The sequence below is a fragment of the Cynoglossus semilaevis genome, chromosome 7 (genome assembly GCF_000523025.1).
Source record: "Cynoglossus semilaevis isolate Cse_v1.0 chromosome 7, Cse_v1.0, whole genome shotgun sequence".
Lineage (NCBI taxonomy): Eukaryota > Metazoa > Chordata > Actinopteri > Pleuronectiformes > Cynoglossidae > Cynoglossus > Cynoglossus semilaevis.
The window spans coordinates 3980720-4008126 of NC_024313.1; the positions used below are offsets into that span (position 1 = coordinate 3980720).

The 27407-nt window shown below is 39.9% G+C and overlaps 1 protein-coding gene across 2 annotated transcripts in view; it reads left to right on the forward strand.

The window, feature by feature from the left end:
- Nucleotides 1-13920: 13920 nt before the first annotated feature.
- The window catches only part of nkain2 (sodium/potassium transporting ATPase interacting 2), a 74948-nt gene continuing 61461 nt past the window's right edge, over nt 13921-27407 (forward strand). Inside the window, exons 1-2 of one of the 2 annotated variants that reach the window (XM_025056935.1) lie at nt 13921-14768; nt 15839-16969. In XM_025056935.1, the coding sequence (XP_024912703.1) occupies nt 16916-16969 (54 nt within the window). In that variant the 5' untranslated portion in view covers nt 13921-14768; nt 15839-16915. Of the gene's footprint in view, nt 14769-15121; nt 16970-27407 lie in introns of those variants that run through there. The other variant, XM_025056934.1, reaches the window with a different exon arrangement.

Sequence of the window (27407 nt, forward strand, 5' to 3'; positions counted from 1 at the left end):
TACGGTCCTGCAGCGGCAGAAATGAATGACCTGCTGTAATCCTGCATAAGTCACTTTTGGTTGTTGCTGCTCAGTGCTCTGATGGTGTCCTCTAGAGGGTGGCACAGATTGTCCTTCAGTGATGAGAGCTTAGCTATCACTCTCCTCTCTACCACCACCTCCACCAAGTCAAGTGGGCATTCCAGGACCAAGCTGGCCTTTTAACCAGTCTGTCCGGCCTCTTCCTGTTCACTGTCAAGATAGCACTGCATAACAATTACATGCTTGCAGTGAAACAGAGGTATAAAGTTCCCAGTGTTGTTAAAGTTCATTTACACAAAACTTAAAAAACAAATCCAGACTTTCAGATAATATTTACTGAAGCCTTAATTAAACATTTGTCGACATTAGTCCTTCATCTGTTGTTGTCTTTAGCTGCGCTGTATGCGCACATAAATGTGAACACCCACGGGGAAGGCAGTGATGAAACCAGCCAGCCACAGTAGGTCTGATGAAACTAGAGGCAATCAACAAGAATAATGTAGATGTTTGTACAGTTCTCTGCAGTGAAACTTATTGGTGACTGGCTGTTTGAGGAATCTTGGTAACCATTGTGTTTTAAATGACTGACACTGAAGAGTCACATGGGATTTCACGTTCCGTTGGCGTCATTTTAGCCCACACTGATCACTGTGGGGGCAGGTCAGGACCATGGACAGCGAATAAAGCGATTTTAGCACCTTTTACCTACTGCATGTGGGTGGAATGGTAGTTCAGCACCATGGACAGCTAGTGTGGAACGTATCACACCTGCCAATGGTGGTTGCAGTTCAGTAACAAAGGACACTTAACACCTGCAGATGTGATACCAGTCCAGTACTTACATTAATAAATGATTTTACATTTTACATCAGAGGTTTCAAAACAGTGGCCTATGGGTTGAATTACTATGTTACCAGTAGAGTGAAACATTTATTGCACCTCTTTCTTGTGACCACACCAGATTGGGAGGACAGAGGGGTTTGTCCTCCAATACTTAGGCTACTAAAGATACGTCAACTAACAGCTGAGCAGCCTCCCACCTCAAAAAGTGGGTACTCATGGTGTCACAAATGTCTGTAGCCTAAAGGCCTGACTTCTGTTACCTTAAAAGCTGCTTAACTAAACCTTAGCATCGGAAACTGAAGAGCCACAGAACTGGAAAAAAAGCCTCTGTCCTGCTTTCAATCATTGGGCTTCATGTTTGTCTAAACATAATACAATTGGCTAAGTACAATGAAACTGCATGTGTGTTACCGCTCACACACCTGTGGCCGCTCTACCAGTTCTGCACCAGAGACAGCAAACTAGGACAGATTTCTACCTCTGGCTGCTGGTGCCTGTTTAGCACCCAAGACACTGAAGTAGGACAAACACCTGTGGCTGTTGGGAGACACAACAGGCGCTGATCACACCCAAAGAGTCACAGGCTCACACGTTAGGAAAGACTTCAATAGTGTGATTGCAACATTCTGCTGCAACAAAGCTGGTGTTTATGGTTGAGTTTCGACCAAGTAATAAACAAGAATTTACATAAGACAGACTTTCTTCTTTGGTTTAAATTGCAAATGCATAACTTGTAAAATGGTTAATTGTTGCCGTAACTCCAATTTCTAAACCTAATCCGGACAAAATCTGTTTTCCTTTGTTCTCACAATATGTCCCCGGGCATAATACTAATACTGCAAGCAGCTCTTAATACCAAGCCATGTAGGAAAAGAGGGCTGCAGTCTGTGATCCAGAGCCAATATTGCTGTATGTCCAGGGTTACATCATGAAAGGCATCTGGTATGAAAACCATGTAAAAATCACATAAACCAGGAATGTTTACACAACACTTGAACAGTCTCCAGGCTTAACTACAACTTTCTTTCCTTTTATTAATCAAGCTACTAGAAGCCATTGGCCTATGGATATTCAGTATCTGTACTATTTTATAATGAATGCCTTTATAAACTGATCACTCGACATTTTACGTTTGATTTGCATCAAGCCAAAGCAAAAGAGCAAAAGAAAAATATCTCAAAGTAAATTATAATTTCCTGAATTCTCACAAAAAGAAATCCCCATAATTGTTGATCTAAATAATTGTACAGGTACAATTAACCTTCAATATACTTTATATGAAATATATGTGTGTACTATAAAAGGCTAAAACATGTACCTAACCTTCTTTTAGTAATTAAAGTAACATATATAGTATAGCTGTCAGCTCACAGCCAGTTAAAGTTCAGCACAGTTAAGCAGAGAGCACCTTTACTTAACTACTCACATACTGAAGCTTCTCCCTGGATCCTGTCCACGACACTTCCCATCACTCTCTTCACTCTAGTGTTATATGTAAATTTTCCACTCACTGTCACTGTTACTTTTGTCTCTCTCGTTCAATTTTTTTGTTATGTCCCTTTACTTGTGCTACATTTCTTACTTTTTCACCTTCATTTTCTTCCATCTTTCTTTTTCCACACACACACACCAACACCCCCCCCCCCCCCCCCCACACACACACACACACAAACTGTAAACATTAAATTAGTAATAATGTCACCATGCTCTCTCCCAGGAGGGCAGTGTTATTGACTTCATTATGCAAATGTAAACCAGCCGAAAGCTATACCACTGATGGGATAACACACACACAAACACACACACACAAACAGTTTGTAGGCCACTATGTGCTGGCCAGAGAAGAATTTCATGCGGTTTCAGATAATTATGTCAACGCGTAAAGCTGATCTTTATATTAGCAGAGAAAAGCTGCTTGGTTTTAATGAGCCTGAAGCTTTATTTGTGTTAAGGTACAAGATTGTTTTATGAAAAAAATATATATATATATGTTCAAACAAATTGAACCCATGTAAATTAAGATTTTTCATGTATGCAATTACACAACTCTATATTAATGTTTATATTTGTACAGGTAGTCATCTGTCAGCCATTTGGTTAGGGGTTTAATTCCTGGCCCTATCTGTCCTCCTGCTGACATGTTCCTGTGTCCAAGACATTTAACCCCAAGTTGTCCATTAACCCGTACCAAAAAAAAAAAAAAAGAAAAAAGCCTACAGCATGTCCTGCTAGTGGAAGTTAGGGACCAGAATTAATAAATACAACACAGAAATAAAACACAGAAACAGTAGCAATGCTTTTAACAGTTTTAACTGTAAAATATTTTAATACAAAATGACTTTAATTAGATCTAAACAACAAAAACAAAAACGTACTAATAGACTAGACTATTTCAGTGGTCTGGTTTCAACAACATCTATTTGCTGGACTCAGACAAAGGAGGAAGCGAACCAGGTTCCCAACTATGACCTGAATCACATGAAAACTTTGGATTCATTGCTCTCCTTTTGGCTCAGCCAGGAAGTGAAGCCACACTCTAATTCACTCTGCCAGAGCCACAGTTCCTTTAATCACACTGACACTCGTGAGTCTGTGTAGCCAAACCATGCTGTGTCTTCATAAACAAGAAAATGTATTAGAGGGTGTACAGTAAACACCACCCCCCCCCACACACACACACACACACACACACACTCACACACACACATATTAAACACAGAGTTGGCAGAGTCAGAGGAGGCAGATGGGAAGACAGCAGAGAGCGAGGAGGAAGTGGAAATTAAAGTCACAGTGTCAGGAAGAGCAAATAGGGAGTGATATTACACACATGGATGGCTGAATGAAAGTTACAAAGCGGACAATATGAGGTCATTTTCTGTGTGGTTATGATGTAAGTGAGTGAAAATCAAAACTATTCGACACTAACACACTACCAAATGTTCTAACTCAAGGTTTTCCAGTCATGTGTTCCAGTCCTTTTCATGACTCCCCCGTTTCTCATCTCCTGACAACAGCATTCTGGCTGTTCTCCTAATCCAGGGCGCTGGCACGAATGACTGTGCTTTAAGTCCTTCAAAGGAGAGGAGGAACCCGACAGAACACTAATGACAGAAAACAATATTAAAGAGAGAGAAATGAATGGACTGCCAACTGTTTCACAGGAGACCACAGGTACACTCTGTGTTATCTGGAGTTTACACAGATTGGCAATTTAACATTTAATGTTCATGTTTTTTTAGTATCTCTGTTTCATTTTATAAATATTACGATCCAAACCTAAGGTGACAGTTACTGCAGCACCACTGGTTATGTTCTGTATAAACAAAGGCAGAAAGTTCTGCAGTATTAAAAGGGAGGCCAAGTCAAGCATTAGGACACGTTGACACAGGTTTCTCATAGCTTTTGCAAATTTCATCATTAAATCCTTGTCAAACAATGAGCTTTGATATGTTTATTTACTCAGGTTTTATTTATCACTGAACATAAATTTTAATTAACCCGGTGGTTGTTGAATGTATGCCTGTTAAAATCATCTTTGTGTTCAGACAGGTTTCAAACTGGTTTTTATCTGATCTTTCTAAGGGACTTTGATTTCATTTATTGTTAAAACATATTTTTTGATAATAATATCTTGTTTTACCACACACGTCATGAGGCACCCAGAGAAAAACAAGACACTGGTTTAAATGTGTCTTTGAATGTGTCAAACCTCCGTCAAACCCCTGTCAAACTGAGAAAAACACACTGTAAATAAAGGCTTTACAATAAAATTAATAAATCAAACTAATTAAATGGATATTTAAATATGAAGACCATATAATATATTTAATATTGTGATTCATTTACTATAGTGTCATAAAGGTGAGGCAGTGGCAGGTATATAATACACTGAAGAAGGGGTGGAGTTAACGAGGCACAGGTGGGGAAGACGAGGTAATTATACTGTGGCAGGAAACACAGGAGGCTGGAGCAGGAGGGGGTGGGAGTGCAATCATGGACAGGAAGTGGAGCAGCTCAGAGAGAAAAGGTCAGGAAGTGGTAGAAAAAAACATCTTTTTCCTTTTGCTTCAACTGTGCAATATGTAATCTGTCTTCTTCTTCAGCACAGTCCACTTTGTATCTTCTGGTTATATAAAGAGAAAACAGAAATAATATGCTGTGCCATTTTGTTTGAAGCTGGACTGTCAGGAGCATCAGTAAATGTCATCACTGTACAGACAGAGTCATTTAATGGCCAAAATCATTTTGGAACAGCTAATAATAGAAGATGACAGTGACATTGAGTGGAAAGCAGAGTTCAGCAAAGCCTATGGGGAAGAGGGGCATAAAACGCAGCGTCTGTTTTAATAACCATTTAAAGATCAGGTTCACTGTCTAGCCCCTGAAAATAGAACAAACTAATCTGATGGCCCAGCACCTTTCAGTCTTTATTATGTATTTAGCTGAGGGTCAGATCAGGCGTCTGGCTTCACCCTTCAGTCTGTCTGTAATAAAAGACAGAGGGAGACGTTCGGGAAACAGACAAGCCCAACAATATACATGGTGGAAAATACCATTTCTTTTAAGAATGCTGTTGCTTTATTTTAATATTTTGTGTACATAGATGGGTACACACATATTTCAGCAATAACTCCTCCTTAATCCAGAATTGAAATGTAGGTGTTTTCATATCTGAGGGTATAAGAACGAGTCGAGTTTCATTTAATGTTAAATTTTCAGTGCTAAAATGAAGTCACATTCGCCGCATGCTGGAGATTGAAGACCCAGCTAATTAAATGAGCGTCTGTTTCCATCTGTCTGACTGACTGACTGATTTTACTCAGTGCAGTAAAAGACATAAAAACAGCTATTAATAAGGTTATTTAGGGAGACACCGTTAAGTTCCAGACTGTCTGTTCTCTGGGCTTAAGAAATGAGGAGCTGCACAGCAGACACCTCATGCATTTTTAACCAATCAATATCCGCTATTCTTTACCTCTTCCCTCTCTCTTATACATCTTTCCATTCACCCAGCCGTTCCCTGCCCTCTGCATCCTTTCTCCCTGCTGTTGCCTGGTTTTTTTTTGTTTGTTTGTTTGGTTTGTTTTCTTCTGCCCATTACCTTTTCACCTTGAACGGCCTGTAGGTTTATTAATTTGTCTGGTCTCTCCTATCTCCCTGTGTCTGATCTTTCAGTCCATCTCCAGCCGCCGTCTCACTCATCTCAGTCTGTTGTCCTTTCTTTGTACTTCTGTGTGTTCTGAACCCCGCTCTCCCTCTCTCTCCCACTCTCTCTCTCTCTCGCTCTCTCTCTCTGAGTCTCACTCAGTCTATCGATTAAAAGTGGAGCAGTAAATGTCCTTTCCCATTAGACCAACTTTGGAAATGATCCGTCCCCATTTACTTTGTCTTAATTAGCGTAGGAACATGGCCTCTCTGAGCACAGACCTGGGACTCGCTGAATCGACAAATTCAGCAAAGTTTGCAGAGGCTCACACGTGGTTGTGGCTACCGAGACTTAAAGAACACAGAACGTTCGGTGTTTAACACAGGAAATATGACAAATGGTCATTATTCAGTGGCAGACACGAAGGTTGTGGATTGATTTTAAATAGTTTACGTTTGGTCAAGTTGGTATTTGTGGGAAGTACGTGCTCTGTTCCAAAGGTCATAGGTCAAAATCTTCTCAAAAACTGTACCAAAGTAAACGAAGCAATGTTGAAAAACAATACAGCCAGGAGAAGCGGAAACTGAGTCCGATTTTTAGGCTTCTGAATCAATGCTTCTTTTTTATATATATTTTTTATTTATATATTTCCTCATTTCAAATATTAATGAACTATAAAATAAATCGGAACTATTCATCTTTAATTAGCAGCAGCTGCCCACATAATTATTTGGCACCGTTTTAATGCCAGATGCCTTTCCTGACACAACGTACCCTGGGATTTCAGGACCTTTTGCATGGCAGCTGGGAGTCATGGGAAATACAATGTATGTATATATTTATTTGCCTCACAATGTTTAATTTAATGTTGAGGGGAGAGACGGAAAGGAATGCTGGTGTGTCTAAGATTTGACACTAAGGTCAGTCTGAAGGTCAAGTCAATTTGTGAAGACTAACTTGTCTTGGCTTTTTACACTGTTACTGTTATTGAGCTAGAAATTAATCTCCGATAACTTAAACATCTGAACGTTAAACTACAGTTTGATTCCAAGGAGTCAAAGCGATATCTGTGGGAGAACACTTTAAAGAATATCCTGGTGGGTGTATTAGTGCTGTTGAATAAAATGGATCAAAGCGATGTGACTGAGAAAGTCTGATCTTGAGAATAAGTTCCATCAATGGAAGGAAAAAAAATGCAGAAAGTGCAGATTTAAATATAGTGAATAGAAATCGACTCAGGGCTGAATTCGATAATAGGACGTAAAGCTTGTTGTGATTTACATTATGCATTTACTCCGCTCCACTAAAAATGACAAATGCATTAAATTGTATTGAGCTCCTCTGAGCTACTGCAGCAATATCCAGGTCTAATAGCACTTACAGTTCTGCCTCTGGGCACACACGTCACACAAACACACACACACACAAACACGCACACACACACAATCACACACGCACTCAAAGCCAACCTCTAAAGATGGTGAAATGTTTCCTCAGACGAGGAGCCTGAATAAACTAAATTAGTGTGTGATTTATAAGTGTCTGCATCCACACAACGAAACACACACATTGACTTTGCCTTTGCATTGTTACGTGTAAGAGAATTTTACATCCATTTTTGTACCGTTAACGTTTAGTCTCAAATGTCCCCCTCCCAGAATCCTCCCCTTCAGAGGGCAATTAAAATGGATTATTTACTGGGATGCTTAGTACAGGATCAGTGCTTTTATTTACATGTCCTTGTGAAAGTAAAAGTGGACAAGGCCACAGAGGAAAGCAAAAAAAAAAAAGTCAGTCTCTCTTCATTCATTTGTCACAATCCAAGAAGAAACAAATACCTTGTTTCATTGCTGGAAAGAAGAGAAAAAAAGACTTGGTCGTCTACAAGCACAATTGGTGGAAAAGAAAACATTAGCAGGCTTAATGTAATCTCCTTGCTTCAGTAATTACTGGAGTAAATATACCTTGGCTGTTGGATCATTCTGGAATGTGCTGGAAGCAAATTAAATTATTCTAAATGAGAAATTAATGATAATCACGTAGAAAACCTGAAGCATTTCTTTGCCGTGAATGTGGATTTAATTCTTCAAATTGCACTTGTAATAGAATGTTAATTAGAATGCATTTCAAATGAAAAGATGGAATATTTAGATAAGAAATTCACTCCTTTTCCTGCCACACAGATGTAGCGGCTGCGTTGGTTTAATGATTTAATAAAGTGTCGTTCATTTAGAGAACTTATTACAATTTATTTTGTCCTGTGTGGCATTACATCTCACACCATACCACACCACTTGGTTGTGATACCTTCACACCCACAGGTCTGCGTGTTTCTCTAAAGGGCAGTTTCTTTTAGTTTTATGGACCCAGAACTTATTCTTCCCTTCAGTACCAGCGGTCCGTATGGAATTGGAAAAGAAGGATTTAAATTTACTGGCTCTCTGGACTGGAACAAACTGCAAAAGTATCCGTGAAAATCAAAACTCTAGTCTCCTTGGACAGTTTTAAAGGACTCCAAGGCAAAAACCAGAAGATGACAGAAGATGATTTCTCTGCAAAGATTGTTGTCTCTTCGTCATCCTTTATTTCATCTTATTTCCTTTCATAGAAATTTAGGAATGATGAGGTGAGGGACATTCAAGCACCAAACACTAAACAGCTTTTCATTCTTTTTGAATTATGAACTGATTATTATCTGCTTTAACATATTAAGGCTACGTTTGTAAAAAGGCAGAAAAAAAAACATTTAACGTTTTGGGTTAGATGTCATGCTAGATGTTAATATGACTCTGTTCCCTGTAAATGGAATGAAAGATGTGCTAGAGAAAAGGTTCTACTAGAGGAGGCGGTGTGTGAGTGTGTGGGTGAACTGGTGTGAAGAGGTGAAGGGAGGTGTTAAGCACCTCTCTGATCAGTGATAAAAAAACAAAACAAACTATGATTATGTGTAAGGCAGCTATTTAATTAAAACAAACGAAAAGTCTTCATATTAACCATGTTATTTTCTCCTCCTCCTTTAATTAATTATTAAAATGAATGGTTTTGGATTTTTAATGGACCAATGCCTTTTAGACTAATTCATGACATTGAAATAAACCCTCTGAGATTCTATTACTCCATTTCTGAATCGCTGCCACCAAAATATTGTGTTCAGTAACAGATTAAATAAGTGAATAAACCTTCATCTACACAGTGAATGAACCTGTAGCTGTCGTCTGAGAGATTCTTCACGCGCAGATCAGAAAACAGGGATTTTGTTTATGCCAGGATACATGACAAACCTCAGGCTGCTGTGCAGTCTGTCAGTGCCTGTGACTGACGATGTAACAGTCTGAATGTCTGTTCTAAGGCACTCTGGCAGTGCTGAGCCAGCAGCCAAAAGCTGCTCTCCTGCTGCAGAAGCACATCAAGAGATTAGCAGATATTTGCCAAGATGTTGCTCTGTTTGGACCTCATCCTGCCTCCTGCCACATTAGTCAAAGCTTCGTCCTGATTTGTTGAGTTCCCCCGAGTTTTTCTTATTGATGTATCTGCGTCGCATGCGTTGAATGCTAACCTGTCCGTTTCATACAGGTGATTCCAAGATGTCAGAGCTGCCACGCTGGTGATATAAATTTAAAAAAAGAAGCATCAGACTTTGCCCTCACCACCTCCTCACCCTGGAGGGTGACAGGCATCCTTATATTCCTGCTCCAGCTGAAATTCTTTTTTCTGGCTGACACCGAGGAACAAATCATTCTGCTTTTACCAGACAGTGGAGCTCTCCACCTGACCCATCAGCTCTACCCTCCTGCCACTGAGAAAAACCCTATAAGTCACTGAAAGAGAATCTCTTAAAGACCCCTTCTTCCTTCACCGTCTCCACAGAGAATAGAGTTATAGGGTTTGGCACAGGTTATACTTAATGTCTTTCATGATACAATTCTCCAAATTTGTCCAGGACTGGGATCAGCAGGAGATCACTGGGGTCTGAGGTTTGTGAATAGAGCTGCCTCACCACCACTTCTAGAAAAAATAGTAAAAGAAAAAGAAAAAATCTGCAGTAGTTTTTTTACATTTATCAAAGTGAAAGTACCAACAAATATGACATTGGACATTTTTTTTGCAGATATTTATGGACAAATATGGAGTGACACATTTAGAAATGAATTACTGCACCATACTACACATATTCAGGAGAAGGAAGATTAGGAGTAACAAGTTTCCTCAACTCATAACCTTCTACTGAAGGTCACCAGAAAACAGCCTTTTACTGATCACTGATCGACATTTAGTGTTATAAAATAAAGATGAATTGCTCCCAGCATGAGTCTGCATAGTGATTGGATACAGGGTTTTTACCAGATGCTGTTCCTACGGCAACGCATCCTGGGACTATGGCCACTGGGTTGTACTGGACATTCTGTGTGACAGGCTGGACTGCTGCCACTGTGTCACTCACTCAAGACAATTAACTCCAACTTGGTCAAAAGGCTTAGAATACAAGAGATAGTTTGCAACCAATTAGCAGCTATAATTGAACTAATATGAAATGACTGAGGGAAAACAGATGTCAGTATGTGGCAGTATGTTTTTAGATAACATTTTGTGAGTCATGGAATCTAATTATGATCTTTTAAAAATTCATAATTGAAGTATGAATGAAAATACTGCAGCACGTAATAAAGAGTTAGTTAGTGTGTGTGTAGTACAGCACAGCAGTTTCATCTTATTCATTTTGACACTAAGTGAAGCTACAGTAGCAGGTCATTGGTGGTAATCTGCCCCCTGTGGCTGAGGTGGGGACCAACACGGAGTTAATTGTCTTGCTCAGTAACAAATAAACAGAGTATAATGGGAATAACTCTGACTATTCCTGCAAAATCCACCTCTTAAAATGACTCTTAAAACAGAAAAGGTGGGGCAGAAAATACACAAACTCACCTCACATAACTTCATCTGACATTTAATTCTCTTCTGCCTTTGTCCACAGTTTATTTTCACTATTACAACAACAAACATGTGCAATTTCCCTTTTTTTTGCCAAAAGCACATATTCCCAATTTCCCTATTTCTTCAGCTTCCTTATCATTTTTACTGCTCCCCTCGATTTCCCTTCAGTTTCCTCCTCACATACAGTAAACCCTGTGATATTCTGCATGTCTACTGGTCCTGTTTCATCGACAGTCCAGCTGTTGTGCTGTTCGATTGTTCTAGGTGCTGTAGGACCAGGTGTAGGAGGGATGACAGAAGGTGTGTGTGTGTGTGTGTGTGTGTGTGTGTGTGTGGGCTGAGATTGGTTGGCAGTAGTAGGCATCTGGTGACATCTGGTCCAGACAGATAAAGTAACACACACGTACTATCTCCCTATCTGGAAGGTGTAGCTGCTCTCTCAATCTCTCTCTCTCTCTCTCTCTCTCTCTCCCTCTCTCTCTCTATCTCTGCCTGTCAGTCACTCCCTAGCACTGCTTGTCACATTTTCTCTCCATCAAAATCTATTTAAAAATGCCTCATTGACATGATAGCAGAGCAGCATGTGCCGTTAAGGCAGCAATATGACTTCAGATGAGGCAAGTGAGTGCAACGCCTTATAACTGAGGCAGAGGTATAAAACACTATTAAACTAAACGACTCAAATTTGTCAGGATTCTGTCTCTCTTTTTCACTTTCTCCCTCTGTCTTTCTTTCTCTCTTTTTTTCTTTCTTTCTTTCTTTTTTTCTTACTTTCTATTTAAATGGGAATTGGAACACGCCCTGTATCTTCTGCTGACAGCTGGACATCTCCATCTGCTGAGGAGGATACATTTACTTTGAGGATCCTCCGGTTTCCACGGTCAAAACAGACCTTCTTTGCCTCTTTTACATAAACAGTGTTTAATCAGTGGTAAAACTTCACCGTGTATTGCGTAAAACAATTATATTTACATATACGTACAAAAAACCCAGGTATTTCAAATGCAAAAAGGCAGGATGAAGGGAGGTTTGGATCACATTGGGAATTCATGTCATATGTGGTGACCTTGCATATCACTTTCAGGAGCGAGTGATTTGTATTCTGAAGTTGCATCACTGGCTTTTGGCCATGTTTCATTTTGAAGTAATTGGCACATCATGTAGTAAAACTCTAATCATTGTTATTCATTGCAAACGAATCACACAGCAAACAGTCAATTATTCTTTTTGATTAAACAAAAGCAGAAACACAGTAAATCATGCTCATTACGGAGGACTAAGGTGATAACATCACATTTATTTTGTTGCCAAACCTGGAGATTTTTTTTTCTTTATTTTATTAAATAAAAACAGGGAATGGACAAATTAAAAATGATTTATAGACAAGACACCAGAACAAGCAGTTTGTGTTTTTTGTGATCAGTTTGTACATGAAGGACAGTCAACGGCCACTTAATTAGCTACCTCCTAAAAGGTCTTTTGCCTTGAGAACTGTTTTGATGAAATCATGTTGTTCTCTATTGTTTCAATGGCGGTTGCCAGACAATTGTCACGTCACTTGTATTTGTGGTTGCTCTCTCTTGTTTCCACCCTTTTTCTGCTTTTTTAGACTGGAGTAATCTGGTGACTACGGAGGTTATTTTGGAGTGAAGTAAACACATTTTGAATTAGGGATGTTACTGTGGGGAGATTTAAGCTTAATTCAGTGGCGTGTCATCCTGGTGGAAGCGTCCTTCAGACAGGGATTAACATTACTCAGGTAGACTGCGACATTTAAGCAGTGCTCAGCTGGTACAGAATGTGCCTGGAAAGTTTTCCCCAGCACAGTTATAGCGCCACCATCCTGAACCATTAACACAAGACACGATAGAATTGTTCCTTCATGATCTTCATATCAAACTCATTACATCACGTCTGGGTTGCAGACAAAAAAACAAAAAAAGAAAAAACAAGACTGACGTGTGACATGTTTTCCCACCAGCTTATTTCCGGTCCTGCTCTTCTTCTCTGACACGTGACACCAAAAAGGTGTTTTCACCCAGAGAGAATCACTGCTCACTCTCTTTTGTCTTAAGCTTCTGCAGTCCATCTTGAACATGCACATGGTCCTATAATCGGGCTATTAGCCAGGATACATACCTGATCAAATGTCTCTGATCACCAAAGACTTCACCAAGGTCAAAATTACCACACTCTACTGACATCAGTCACTTACACTTACAGAGAAAAAAAACCCCACACATTTATTTTTCTCAGTTTTCATGGAAAGAAGCCTGGGAAAAGTATAACCAGGAAAGGTGTTTGTTGAAATAAAAAAAAAATGAACTGGTTTGGTTCGTACCAGTGGGCCGGGCCACAGATGAGGAACTAAATTGGTAAGATGATAAAGATCGGAAGGATGGAGGGATGCAGGGGCGGATGCTTTGACACGAGGCCCTGGGGAATCAGCTATTATACATGCCACTGTCACTCAAGATTAGCGATATAATTAACTGCACTGCATGTGGTGTGAATGTGTTCATGTGCGTTAGGTCCTGCGTGTGTGAATCTGAAAGCATGTGCTGTTTTTCTTGTGCGTGTGTGTGAAGGAGGGACACACACTGACAGAGATTGATGGTGAGCAGAAAGCTGGCCATTATGTTGTCTTGCCTAAGCAGTGATAGCCTCTACACCCCACAGTCTGTTTAAACTGCTGGGCCTTTTATAGGCGTGGCTCCATTGACCCTACAACTCACGCAGATCCGCTACCTTTAATTAGGGGGAAGTGACTTGTTTTCAAGAGGGCATTTTGTGGCTAAATTTGGCCACGGACGGCTGTGATGCCTTCAGTGAACTCCGTACGCTGTGGTAACGACAGAGAAATAAATTAAATGTCACTCACAAATGAGGCAATCACCATGTGGAGTGTGAACCCAAGGCTCTTTTGTAAAACTGATGGAGAGTTGTAACTAACTTTAATGTGCTACATGAAAATTTTAAAGCCCTCATCCCCCTTTTTAATATTCAGCTCTAATGGTGGGTTATCAGACAATCCGAAGTCTGCAAATAAATGAGTGGGAAAAGAGAACAAAATGGTCATCGTGATGACAACTTGGGGATAGAGAGAAAAATATGGTACAAAAAAAGAAAGAGAACAGGGAAGAAGCAGAGAAAGAGCTCATCCATTACTGTTGACGGTTGAAGGCCATGTTCTTGAGCAGCTGCTCATCGAACAGACCTTCATCTCCCAGTGTTTGTGAGATACAGAGGGTGAATAGAGCTCGGTGCTTCCCTGTGGAGCGGAACATCAGCCTCATCAAGTCAGACTGAGCAGGGATGCAGCAGGGATGGAGGGCGCCTTCAAAATAAAAGAATATAAACAGATTTTTCTACTATGGATCATGATAATAAGAGCAATAAAATAAAATAAAATAAAAACAACGCAATAACAGGAATAACAACATTATCACAATATCAGTTAAAGTAGTAACAGTAGTAGTATGTAATGGTAGGTTTTTATTATTTTTAAACATTACATTTCATCTAATAGCTGTCTTCTTGCCCTATAACTATTGTTTTTTTTTCCCACAGTTGAAGACACCAGCCTTGACTGATTTTATAGCTATTGTGTGCACTTTAAATGGGAATCTTGTATTTATATGCTTTGGCTAAAACAGAGCAGAAAGAGTCTGTCACAAGGATACCAGTGTTTTTCTCTTATGCTGAAATGTCCATGGCAGAACCAATCAGCAGGCTTCACCTGAGATGTGTCACTGCATTCAATCACACACACCTGCAGCCAATCACACACACTCAGGCAAGTCAGAGGAAGGAAGACATGAAGGAAGTGAGTGGAAATCTTACTTTCTTTTAATGTAAATCTAAAAGATTTCCAACTTCACTTTGTCTTGTCAATCTGTATAATTACTGCAATTTAAAAGATGATTTTTTTAAATATGTAATTTGGATGTCTTGGGTTTAAGTACTATATCACATAAAATGACAGGTAGCTGTCGGTAAGAGAGCCATCCATCTGTTAGAGGTCAGCTAATAATGACTAAACTGCCAGATGGACTCAGTTTTAAGGGCGCACTCTCAAAGGATGCTGAAGTCAGTACATCCTAAAGACCATAATGAAGAGGAAGACCAGACTTTGTATTATTACAGTGAAACCAGAAAGAAAATATATAAATATATAAATAAATAATCAAAAAAGTTCAGCTACATCAGATGTAAATCAATAAACTTCTAGATATAGCAATATAGAACATTATTATACATTTGAGTGAGTTCTAAAATTATTTATGAGTTTACTGTAAAATACTGTAGGCTGTAAATTACACGTCTCTAAAGGTAACACACACACACAGTTACCTGCGATGTCAACCCCAGTGCCTCTTCTTACCTTCTCTCAGATTTCATTAGTGACTTTGTAAATCTACACATTCTTTTCAATTTATTTCTTGTTTATTGTGTATGAAACCTCTGCTCTAAACTCTAAAAACCTGTTCATCTCTCAGGTTTTTTTTTTTTTTTTTTTTGGAAACTGTTATAGTTAGTTAGATTTGTAGTGTTCTTACAGTACAGTTTGTAAACAACAAACTCAACGACATACTTTCACTAGAGTTAAGCTCTTGGAGCGTTTTATTTTGAAGGTATAAACAGGAGAATGCTTGTTATTGTGTGGTGTTTGACTTGACAGATGGCAAGCGAGAATATACGCTCCTCGGGTCTCTCTCCCTCTCTCTCTCTCTCTCTCTCTCTCTCCTCTCCATGCCATTGTCTTCCCTCCTCACTCCTTGAAGACATCCCTGAGAGACGACTCACCAAACTTGTCCTTTATTTTTACTCATATTGCTGTTTGCCTGTCACATGTAGTGACTTATTTTGGACCTAACAGTTCACGTTGTTTGTCAGGTTGTGAACGCGCTGCCCCGTGTGTTTGGACAGTGGAGGAAACGTGCACCGGAGGAGGCAGTGAATGAACCGATCAGCGAGGCGGATGACAAACAACGAGGCGGCTGTGCTCAGAAGGAGCTGATGGAGAGATGAACCAGAGGAGGAGGAGGAGGAGGATGCTGATGATGATGCTGATGATGCTGATGAGGAGGATTTGAGCAAACACGGGGATCACAACCTTCTGTGGATACAATTTGACTCATTCTTGGCTGAGTGTTTAAACAAACTCAGAGACGGCAGCAGCAGCAGCAGCAGCAGCAGCAGGCTTGGAGATGAAACGCTGGTGTGAATGAACAGTGATGTGCGTGATTTTCCTTTACAGCAAAGCAGCTGCTCTGTGAGAGGAGACACGCATCAAGCTCGCAAACAAACCACTATTGTTTTAGTCAAACTTTTCCAGGCGCAGCTCGGTTGGACTGCACTATTTATCTCTGTCTTTTTATTTTTTATTTAAACTCAGTGATTTAACCGGAGGACCATGACCAGGATGCTGCTTTCGGAGGTGATCGTGGAGCGGACTTTTCAGCCCAGTAGGTAATAACTGGACAAGAGCAGCCTCTGTTGACATAAATGCAACCTTTGTTTGATGCAACAAGCCACCGTAGCGACATTGAACACCCGCATCTTCAGTGTGTTTGGACAACACAGCTAAAGGCGTGACAACATCTGATCATTTCGGTTCCACGCAGCTCTTTGTTGCAGGCGCATGGAAAGAGTTTACTAACACAAACGAGCTCCGTGAAGGAACGACTCGTACCACACAGATTTCACCTGTGGTTTCTGGCCAGTGTAGGGCTGAGATTCAGAGGACCAGATTTAGTCTGCATCATCTCTTTCAGTGAAACACCTTGTGTTAATTCCCCTGGTCTCCAGCAGGGACAGGGCTTGGGCTCTGGTCTGGTCTGGTCTGGTCTTCTAACTAAGCTGCCATCCAGCCGGACGACCCTCGGGGATTTGGGTTGTGAAGGTGCAGCTGGAGATTTTGGAGTTACTCAGACTTTCTTCAGCACGTGGGCAGAGGAGCAGGAGGAGACCATGGGGTGCTGCACTGGCAGGTGCACCTTGGCCTTCATCTGTGGCATGCAGCTGGTAAGTCCTCAGGTTTCCATTAATTCTAAATGTGCATGCATCTGGATGGAACGGTGTGTGTGATGTAAACATTAAGAAAGTAGCCATCTAATTCATCCCATCTCTTTTGGCTCAATGTGGAAGAGGAGACAGGCGGGAGGAGGAAGATGTAGATGACTGAGAGGTCAAATTTCAAAAGTTAATAGGTGTATAAAAGGTCCTGGTACAAGGTGGGGCTAGCTTTCAGGAAGCGTGATAAATGATCGAATCCAATCGATGGATGGCTTTTGGTGGAAGCTCTAAGATAGTTAGGTGGAGGGAGGCAGGGTGATGGATTGAGACACTGGAGAGAAAAAAAAGAGCTACGCTTTAGAGGAAAAAGGCAGAAAGATGTTGAGAGGAGGTAGATGTGATTTATAAAAAAATAAATGTACAGATAAAAGGTAGAGGACTGATAGACAAAAGATTATGAACTGCTGCCATTCTGTGCCTCTTTGTATCTCTCTTATTCCCATCACCATCTGTGTCACTGGAAGCTGGTGCCAGGAAAGACAACAGGGAGGAGGGAGGAAGGGAGGGATGGGCCTGAAGGTGTGTTTGTGTGCATGTAATGACGTGTGAGTAGAAAGACTAATTGTTTCATCAGCTTTTTAAAAATAATTGAGAAAGAGATTAATTGAGGAGAAACATCAGCTATAATGGAGCCTGAAGCTGAGTTTCAAGGTGGGATTCTTCGCAAAAAAAAAAAAAAAAAATCACCAAATGTTGGTGATGTTCAGTCAGGACAAAACCTTTCAAGGACACCTGTGGTACGGAGGGTTTATGTGCAGATAAATCTTCATCTATTACAGTTTTCGTCAGTGTTCAAACGTCATAAGGAAAGAAATCCATCACTGAGGAAGAGGAGAAATTTTAAAGCAGCATTAGTAGGTCCATTTTTTTTGGCAAGGGCGAACTGTGTTCGCCAACAACTCCGGAGAGGAAAATATCTGACTCACCACACTCTACGTTCTGTTCTGTGTTTACTCGTTAGCTGCTAAATTTGTCTGTCGCCTGGTGCTGGGCAGATAGCCGTGCAGTGAATTTACCAGAACCTTATCACGGTCGGTAATTGTGTGCTGTGGTTGTAGACAAGATGATGAAAGATGGTGGACAGAACTGCTCTGGACCTAAAAATAAAACAGTTCTGAAATATTGTATAAGTTTGTTCTGCGATAAATTCTGTGACTTCTGTGATAAATGAGGATACAGTTGTCAACGCTGCCTCATCATCATCTAAACAGAGGTCCACTGTAGAACATAGTTGTTTGTGGAAAAAAAAAAAAACTGTGACTGATCAAATCTTGCTGTTACCTTGTCACCTGCTAAAGGTGCAGTAATCAATAACTCGAGAATGACTGGATTAATTTGTGGGGATAAACAACAGTTTGTTTTTATTTCAAAACATTATTGACTCCTTCCAAAATATTGTTAAGGTTTGATGACTTAGAATTGTGCTGCAGGGACATTTTAGAAGTAAAAATGACTGAGTCTGCTCATTTAACAGTGTAATAGGTGAATTAGGTTTATGTTCTTCTGTTTAAAGGCAAAGTTAAATTATTTTTAAGAATATATATATATATTCTTAAAAATAATTATATATATATATATATATGCCATTTGTTTTGGTTTTTTTTGTTCTAGGTAAAAAAAAAAATCCCTTTTGTCCTCAAGTTCACCAATCATTGAAACCCTCCTGTGGAAATACATTCACTGAACCCGCCAAAAAAGCCCACATGTTCACAGCCAACTCCACTTGAGCTAAAATTAATTTGGACAAGTACCTTGACTTGTACTGTTTCGCACTTGTGAAAAAGTTACTTGTTGGGTTTGATGTTTTCCACTGCAGTAATTGCAGAAACTCTTCATCCTCCTAACTCAATGGAAATCCAAAGAAGCATTAGAACCCTGCATTAGCCGAGACCAGAGGCTGCAGTAGAGCAATAAGGCTGAGCTGGATTCCTGTGAGTCACCGTGTAATTGGATTATTGTGTTGAATTTTCCAACAACTTTGTGCAGACACTAAATGCATATTGTCCCGCAGAATGGAAGACTGTGTTCACATGGACGTGTGTGCTACGGCACACAATGTCAAGGACAGAATGTTCAGGCAAACTTAAGACCTCTCCTCCCACTGAATGGAGAGCACTGTTGATGACATTGTACGCAGCCCGTGTCTGCATGTGTGTGTGTTTGCACCGAGTACAGAGCATATGTGAAAGTCACCTAATTTACTGTGAATGAGCCTCTCTGTGTGCACGTGTGTTGGTTGGAGGCCTATTGTCCTGTGGAGTAGGACCGTGAACGTTTGAGTTCACACGCAGTAGAATCTCAATGAGACGTCCACATGTGAGGACGGGGTTAAAAATCACAGCTGTGTGCTTTAAATGAAAAAGCAGGGTTTTGTCCATATGCAAAAACACAAACTGCCTCAGTGTCTGTGTGTGCTCGCTCGGTGCGTGCGTGCCGGTGAATAAGATGCTGTCATAGTGATAGTCATTGAGTCTAATGTGGTGGAACTAATGCTGTGCCATAGTCAACAACACGTCATGCTCCGCTAACTGCCGTAATGGCTAAGCCAGCTGATACCACCATGAGCTGAGCTGGAGGTCTAACGCTACTGTATTTTACAGTTTGGCCATGCACAGTTAGCTTTGTTATAGTCGAGAAGATTAGACACCAGCCTTCTGAAGATGTCCCCACAACATGCACAACTCCTTCACATTGTTTTCATTGTTTTACACTGGTTCAACCACAGCTGGGCCAAGTCACTGGAAACGACCCTGAGTCATTACTGTTGAAATTAAACCGCAGTGAGGAACAGCTATTTCCAGAAAGGTTGATGCACTTCCAAAAAGAAAAAAAAAATGTAATGAGAATGAAAAAACAAACAGTGACCTGAACCCCGGTTTAATTTAATATTTACACATTCAGACGTCGATGCCAGCAAACGCATCCTTGAAAAAGTTTAGACAGAGGCAAAGTAAGACTAGAATGTCAGCCGGTAACAGATCTGACTTTTCAGATTTGGTGTAAAAATAGCATCTACCAAAGGCTCAATCTTTCAAGGCAAGGACAGACGGCGACTCATCTTGTTTTCTTGAAATTTCCAAGATATTTGTCTTTTAATACAAAAATAAATAATGTGGTTTTTTTGCCAGAGAAAAGCACATTTGATAGTCCGTCACCATCTGTCCATTAACATAATTGGGAATTAGAAACCCTTTGTGTATAAAGGTCAAAGGTTGAAACCACTGCTACAAACATATGGCCATCAGGGTCATTTGCATTGTTGGTTAACACAGTCTGCCACTACATCAAACCGTCCTCCCTGAGACTGTGTCCTCCATCAGGAAACCATACGTTTTAATGTTGTAGATGTCCTGACTTTAGCTCCTTTGACTTGGAATGAAAGATTTATAATTACGTTTTTACATAATAATTATAGGCTAAGGATGAAAGAGGCAATTAAGACATTGACTATAAATGAAAAGTGCATCTGTGATTGAATGGGGCCAAACTCAGGGCTGGTCTACAGCTACAATCTTAATTTGTAATGCAACACACACAAAATCACAAAAACTTCACAAAAAGTTTTATTTCTTGTTTCTAAACAGTTTAGGAAAATGCTCATGACGGTGAACTGGCCTCGGTCCACACTTGTCCAAAAAGGACTGCAATTTATGAAAACAGAGATATATGTAGGTCAGTGAAAACATAAAAATACATTCTTTGTCCTTTTGCCTTGAAAAATAAATGTTACAAACTTTTTTTTTTTTTACATTGATTGAAAAGCTGCAGAAACCATTCTGTTACAGTTAAAAAACCATTTCCTGATTTCTGAATGTCATTGTTTCGCTGCCTGCGCCTTCACCCCCATAGATGACCTTGCAAAGTTGACAACAGCTCGGGTCAATGTGCTTTATGTAGTGGAACTGATGTTTAACGCAACTTCCAACATCTGTTTTCCCTCCGCTCCACTGGCTGAGTTAATTGCTGACATATCTGATGTCAGCGCAGACGAATAGAGACCAGTGATCCAGGATGGACGTCGACATCACAGTCGACGTCACCAGGTCTCACGTGGAGCGAGTCCCAGCGTGTGAAATTATTCCAGGTTGGGTTTAAAATTAGAGCAAATGTAGTTAAGTCTCTTGTACTTGGCTTATTAGTTGACTTTTTTAGGTCACCAATCAATTCCAAGGACACGAGTTTTGCTTTCTAACAATAGCTAGTGGTGTCATTAGACTTGATCACTTTTTTCGACCTACATAAGTTTGAAATACTTTTAGAAGTACGGTGTTAAAGCAGGGCATAAAACGATCTAATTATCCATGGGATACTTTTGAATATTGGTAAAAGTATTCAATTGACCTGGTTGTTTCCACTAAAACAACTCCACCGCAAACCACAAGACAACAAGGCAAAGTCCAACCATTTGAACAATAAACGCAGCTCGCAGTGGGGATTTTTTCCCCCTCATTTAGCAAACAAATTGGATTTTTACGTGACTCCAATTTTATTTAGACCATGTGCTTGGATTGTTAAAACACACACTATAAACGTCTGCGTCTCCGAGGGTACATTGACCAAATTAGTGCAAAAGCTAATTTTAGCCAAAAAAAAAAAAAAAAGAAAAAAGGAAACATATAGTCCTGCTGTTTTCTTCAGATGATTAGATGTGAACATCAGTCCCAGGGCGTTTGTGTATGTGGCTGAATTTCAGTGTCAGATTTTTTTAAGATTTGAAAAAAGTGCAGTTTTTGTTTAACAAGCTGAAGCTGGAGTGGGGTAGCTGTAATTCTTCCACAAAAACTCTTTAACCAAATGGTGTTTTATCTAGAAAAAAAAAAAAACCTGAAACAAATACCCTGGTGATATTGATTTAATAAAATAACATTTGTTGAAGGGAAAATTAGTATTTGGAATACCTTAGAGAAAACAAATTATTAATCTAATTTTAAAATATGAATTATGTTGTTGGGGAATTATGGATGGAACATAAGCAGCAAAAATCACTAAACAACAGCACTAGGTGGCTATGTCACACAGTAGGTCACATTAGTCTGGTTCTTTAAGTAGTAGCTCCGAAAAAACCAAAAACAGTAAGTAAAAACAGTCCCATAAAACACATGTACACACAAACAGACAGACAGACGGACAGGGATTCAGCTACTGTATTCCACGGGTGAGTCACTGTGATAATGCTGTGGCCCCTTGTTACTATATTAGTCTCCACACCCACTTACTGTTGTCACAAAGATGACAACTAAGTAGTCCAATAGTGCAACTGCTAACAGGATGGAGACTGGAGGCTTCGCACCATTGGCTGCTTAAGAAGAATGTGACAAATGAACTGTGGGTGTTGTTGTTGACGCAGAGTTAATTATGTTTTCGGTGTGTGTTGATTGAATGAAGTGGAGCGGAATTACAGCCTTGTGATTCATTTGGCGTACCGTCACTTTAAGATGACAGCTTCGAATCAAGTGGAATCAATACATAATTGATCTTTAAAACTTAAACACAGGCGAAGAAGGAAGACAAGGTTTTTTTTTTATCAGAAAAATGAAGAAAACAAACAAACAAAGAGAAAAAAAAAAAACTCTGATCCAATTTGTGTCGTGGCAGCTGAAGTGTACAAGACGACAGCTGTACACTTGAAACGAGGTTGACCAAACAGGTTGACCATGCAGTGGCCACGGGCTATCTGAGACACAATGTTTGTCTGTGTGTGGCACTACATTCCTGTGACATTTCCACCACTGAGGAACATAATGAATAATTTACTACACTGAAGGTGTGACACGACTGCAGAAATGGAGCCCAGGCACGGGTGTCGTGTGGTGCCTGATTGCCAAACAGTTGACTGTGCAGCCATTCAAACAGGAATCAATGCCCCAAAAATACTTTTGGAAGGAGATGGAGAAGTAGAAGCGTGTACGTTTGTGTACGTTAGTCTGAATTACATTGATTTTTCACTACTTAATGTGAAATACTACAGAGCTGTGGACTCCGTACCGATAGCCTTTTGTTAAATCACCTGCTGGAAATTGTCAATTGTCATTTAAACTCGGCCAAAATGCTTTCGCGCTCAACAGCTGTTTGATTTTATTTCAAATGGTCAGTCAAACGGCAATATTTTTTCCCTTAAATGCCTGCCTGTAATGCTGTTGGTTTCTTCTCTGAGTTTTGAAGCAAATCCATATGAGAGTATTTGCAGCTGAAAGCAAATGCAGCCGCTGCACTCTGGCAGCAATAATCTCCAGACCTCCTTCGCCAGTCACACAACTCTGCCAGATAAAAAGGCTCTAGTCTCCTTTATGAAAACTGTCGCTTTCAACAACGGACGCGCACCAGCTCGGCCCCGGGTCCATGGATTTTGTGTCACTCTTTCTATTTTGCAGTTTCTAATTTGTCAGTGTCTCCTGGTCTCTGTAAGTTTATGTCCACCCTACTCTTTCTTTGTACGTCTTTTCTTTCTCCTTCCTTTTCTTTTCTTCACTGGGCTCCAGCTCCTGACTCTCTCTGCTCAGCGCTGCCGGCCACCGACTCGTCTGCAGTCTGAGTCGTTGCTGTGTTTCAGTGGAGCCTGTGTACCAAACATGTTTAGACCTACAGGTCGTGCAGAGATAGTTCCACTGTACTAAATAAGTCTGACATCAGACCGACAACCCCGTAGATCAGAACAGGCTGCAGTCAAGTTTGTCTTTGTGGTGGGGGAAGAACAGCTGCCTTTTCTGCCGTCAGTTAAAAAGAATATTGAACCAAATAAAATTTAGTTCAGTCTGTCACTGATGTTAAATCAAACTAAAACTTTATACCAACACAAAGTAACTGCAGACCTGAATAAGAACTGTCTCTGCACACCCCACTGCAGCACCCGCTGTACTGTCTGACAAAGTAGAAGCCGGCGACCCTTGAGGTCAATACTGCTAGTTTAATACAGCATCTCAACTGAATGGGCCGTAGTAAATAGGGAGTTTACTTTAGGGCGACGCAGCTGTTTGGGACCCATAACCTTCAGATAAAATGTTTAAAAAAGAAAGCTGAGCGTCCTTGAATAAGTGTTAGTGCTGTAAAGATGACAGAGAAGGTGGTTTGGATTTATTGTCATCGACAACTTGCTGTTCTCCCTGGTACAGATTGCTTTTGTGGGGTTTTGGATCCACAGTGTGTCCTGCTGTTTGAATACTTTCCCGACAGAAAGTTACAGAGAGTTGGAGCTGGTTTTTAGCGCGAGGCCACCGCTGCTGGCTGTTAGAGTTGATGTTTGCACCAGGTTACATGAAAGTAAAAAGATGGGATGATGTTAGGGGAGGCAGAAAACGCTGATGCGTACATTCCTATTCACAGACGGTGACTACTGACAGATCAGGGCTCCTGGTTTAGTAACTAAAGGCTGTGATGCTTTTTTAAACCACTGCAGTTCGCCGATGTTTACGGATGTGCGTCCGCATGACGTTAGCTCGAGTAAAACACACTTCACTGAAGGCTTTAACAGACTTGTGTACGTAGACTGTTGCTAATATTTTATTAGGAATTACATCTGATGTGATTTTAATCACATTTCTTTTGTCCACCGTAGCCTCACTTCTCATCCCAAGACCATATAATCTATGTCTTGTTTGGCCACTGCCTTCACCAACAGTATTATTACAAGGCACCAGCATTAAAACAATAGTCTAAACACACCTGGTAGCTAGAGTTTAACAGATACCATTTAAAGATTGTGACAAGACTGAAGCAACTTCCTCTGACATTTTAATGTTTTAATGGAAATGTATATACAAAACGCTATGATACATGGAGCTCACAAGAGCTGCATTTATGATGAGGCTAAAATCAAATCAGATTTATTTTCATTTTGCTGACCACACAACAGTAGTGCAGACGAAAAGAGATAAAGTTTCCCCTGGGATCCATACAGATAGCTATTAAAAGACACAAAGCGCAGTCCCGAAGCGCACATACCCAACAATATCATCAACTGTTACTGAGTTATATTAAAGGAGCAGTTGCATGTTCAGAGTGCCAAACGCATAAACTGCAGTCAAAGGAAAAGGATGCTATAATATTCCCTTTCTGTTTCCAAATAAACATCACGTAGGTTCCCTTCCTTTCCTGATGGTGGAGCTGTAAATAGTTTTTGAATGCTCTGATTAATGTGGTACTATATACAGTAGATTTAAAAAAACAAAACAAAAACATAAACATGTTTTAAGTTTTTATTTTGATAGTTTAGTTTCTTTTAAAAATGCAGACTTGTGACTGATCGTCTTTGAGCTGTTTGGTCTGATGTGTTCCATATTCACATTTAAGTTTCATGCCCTGTAGCTGTTCTCAAGGTCTGGCTCCTGGAACTTTGTTTTAGGATCTTGTTCCAATGTCTGAGTCTGACGGTGCTGTTCAGACCAGTGTGTGCGCTTTCAGTTCTGCACTTTAATGTTTAATGCATGCAGGTAAAATCCAGAACACCAGCCGCTCACTCACTTCACTTGTAATTACAAGACTTTGCGAGTTAAAGTCATCCAAATGAGATGCAACAAGCTTTTCTCCCCGTGTGGAGGAAAAACACTTTTCTCATGATGTAGTGGAAACTATTTATGCTGCTGGTGGTTGAACACCCCACAAACGATTAGAGAATACTGACAGTCAGCAGATGTTTGTTTCAGAGCGCTGTTGTGCTGGGGTACTGTAAGATAATAATATCTGTGCGATACAACGTCTTCACTAAAACAGTATTTTTCCTGCCTCAGTATTGATTCATGGCTTTTGCTCCAAGTTTTTGCAATTATCATAAAATTATTCTTTCACAGACCTCAGTGTGTTTATAACCACTAATGTAAATGAAGACACAGATTTTACCCCTGTTTTGATTGGCTTATTATAATCATCAAAAATGAAGATGTAAAAAGTCGATTTATAAAACATGTAGAGAGAAAAGAAAAGAAGCTTGGAGTTGTTACTATCACATCCATTTTAATTGGCTGTCAGACGTAAAAAAAGGGAAACATCTGGAAACTGTAGGAAGAGTTATGATAGTGGGCAGAAACACTGCACAGTGACAAATGTTGCCTGTTTTATTAATGCAGTTTACTTCTAAATGTATGGTGTATTTGTTGGGCTGAAAAAACATCAATGAATCATATCTGTGGTGGAAAAAACAACAACAAATAGCTTTCTTCAAAGGCTGGACTCCTAAGATTCGGTCGGTGCATTAGGATTTGGAAAACCACCAATATATCAAATGAAAAAAAATGTAGTGAGGTGCATTTTTTTTTCTGGAACATATCCAAGGTCTGAACAGAAGGCTGTCACAGCCCCGCAGCCATGATGTTGGTGCTGCCTGATGACAAGGCACATCACGGCACATCTGGAGGTGACGGAGCTTCTCTTCCGTGACCCCTCAGCAGTTCAGCTCTGATGGCTCACTTGTTCGAATATGTTGTTCAGGTGAATGAACGCGTTTCGATAGTCAAGCCGTCGATGGTGGAGATAGAGCTCGGTCTATGATTTATAATTTAGATTCATACAGAGATTTCACAAGTTGTATTTTTCTTTTCCTTTCCACTTTTTTATAAACAGACTTGATAAATTATAGATTATCAAGAAATTTGAGTTTCCATTTTTTTCCACATCATTTTCTTAACTACCATATCAGAAGTATTTGAGTTTCCAATTTTTTGGAAAATCATTTTCTTAACTACCATATCAGAAGTGTTATCTTTATATAATCAGAAATATATTTATTTCTAAATCAGCCGAGCCTACGGTTATCTGAGGCTCAACCGTTGCTCAAGTGCAGGACCATTAATGAATGCATTAACATTTTATACTTAATTGCTAAAAAGAAAATTGTATCTTTCAACAGTCAAAGTCTTTGTCAATGCTTTTAAGTTCATTTTGTTATTGGGATTTAAAAGTCAAATTGAGTTGTTTTTAAATGAATGGAAGCTCCGTTCAGTTTTTTCAACAGAACTTTAAAAAGACATGTCAAATTAATTAAGTTTTAATGTAATTACTTGAGCCAGTCCTCGCAGTTTTCTTCACAGAATTTTCTGCTTTCTCCTGGGAAGTAAATTATTGAAATCAAATCTAAATCTTCTTTGTTTGTGTAGAGCATTGATCTCTATTGTTCAGGTGGTCCTGTAAAAAGAGAACAGTCAAGAAATGAAATGATGACTAATTATGAAATCTTGAAAATAAATCAGCCATTAAACTTTGATATGAATCCTTAACCAGACATTAGGAGGATGATTATTACACCTGGATATTATTATTTATTACAACTGGAGTCATGTAATAAAGTCATTGTTTTCAGAAAGGAAACAATGTGACAGTGGTCCAAACTAAGTTATCACAGTTTGACACCTCAGGATCTTAAGGGGCTGTGGTTTGACCTGGAGAATGCTTGTTTTTC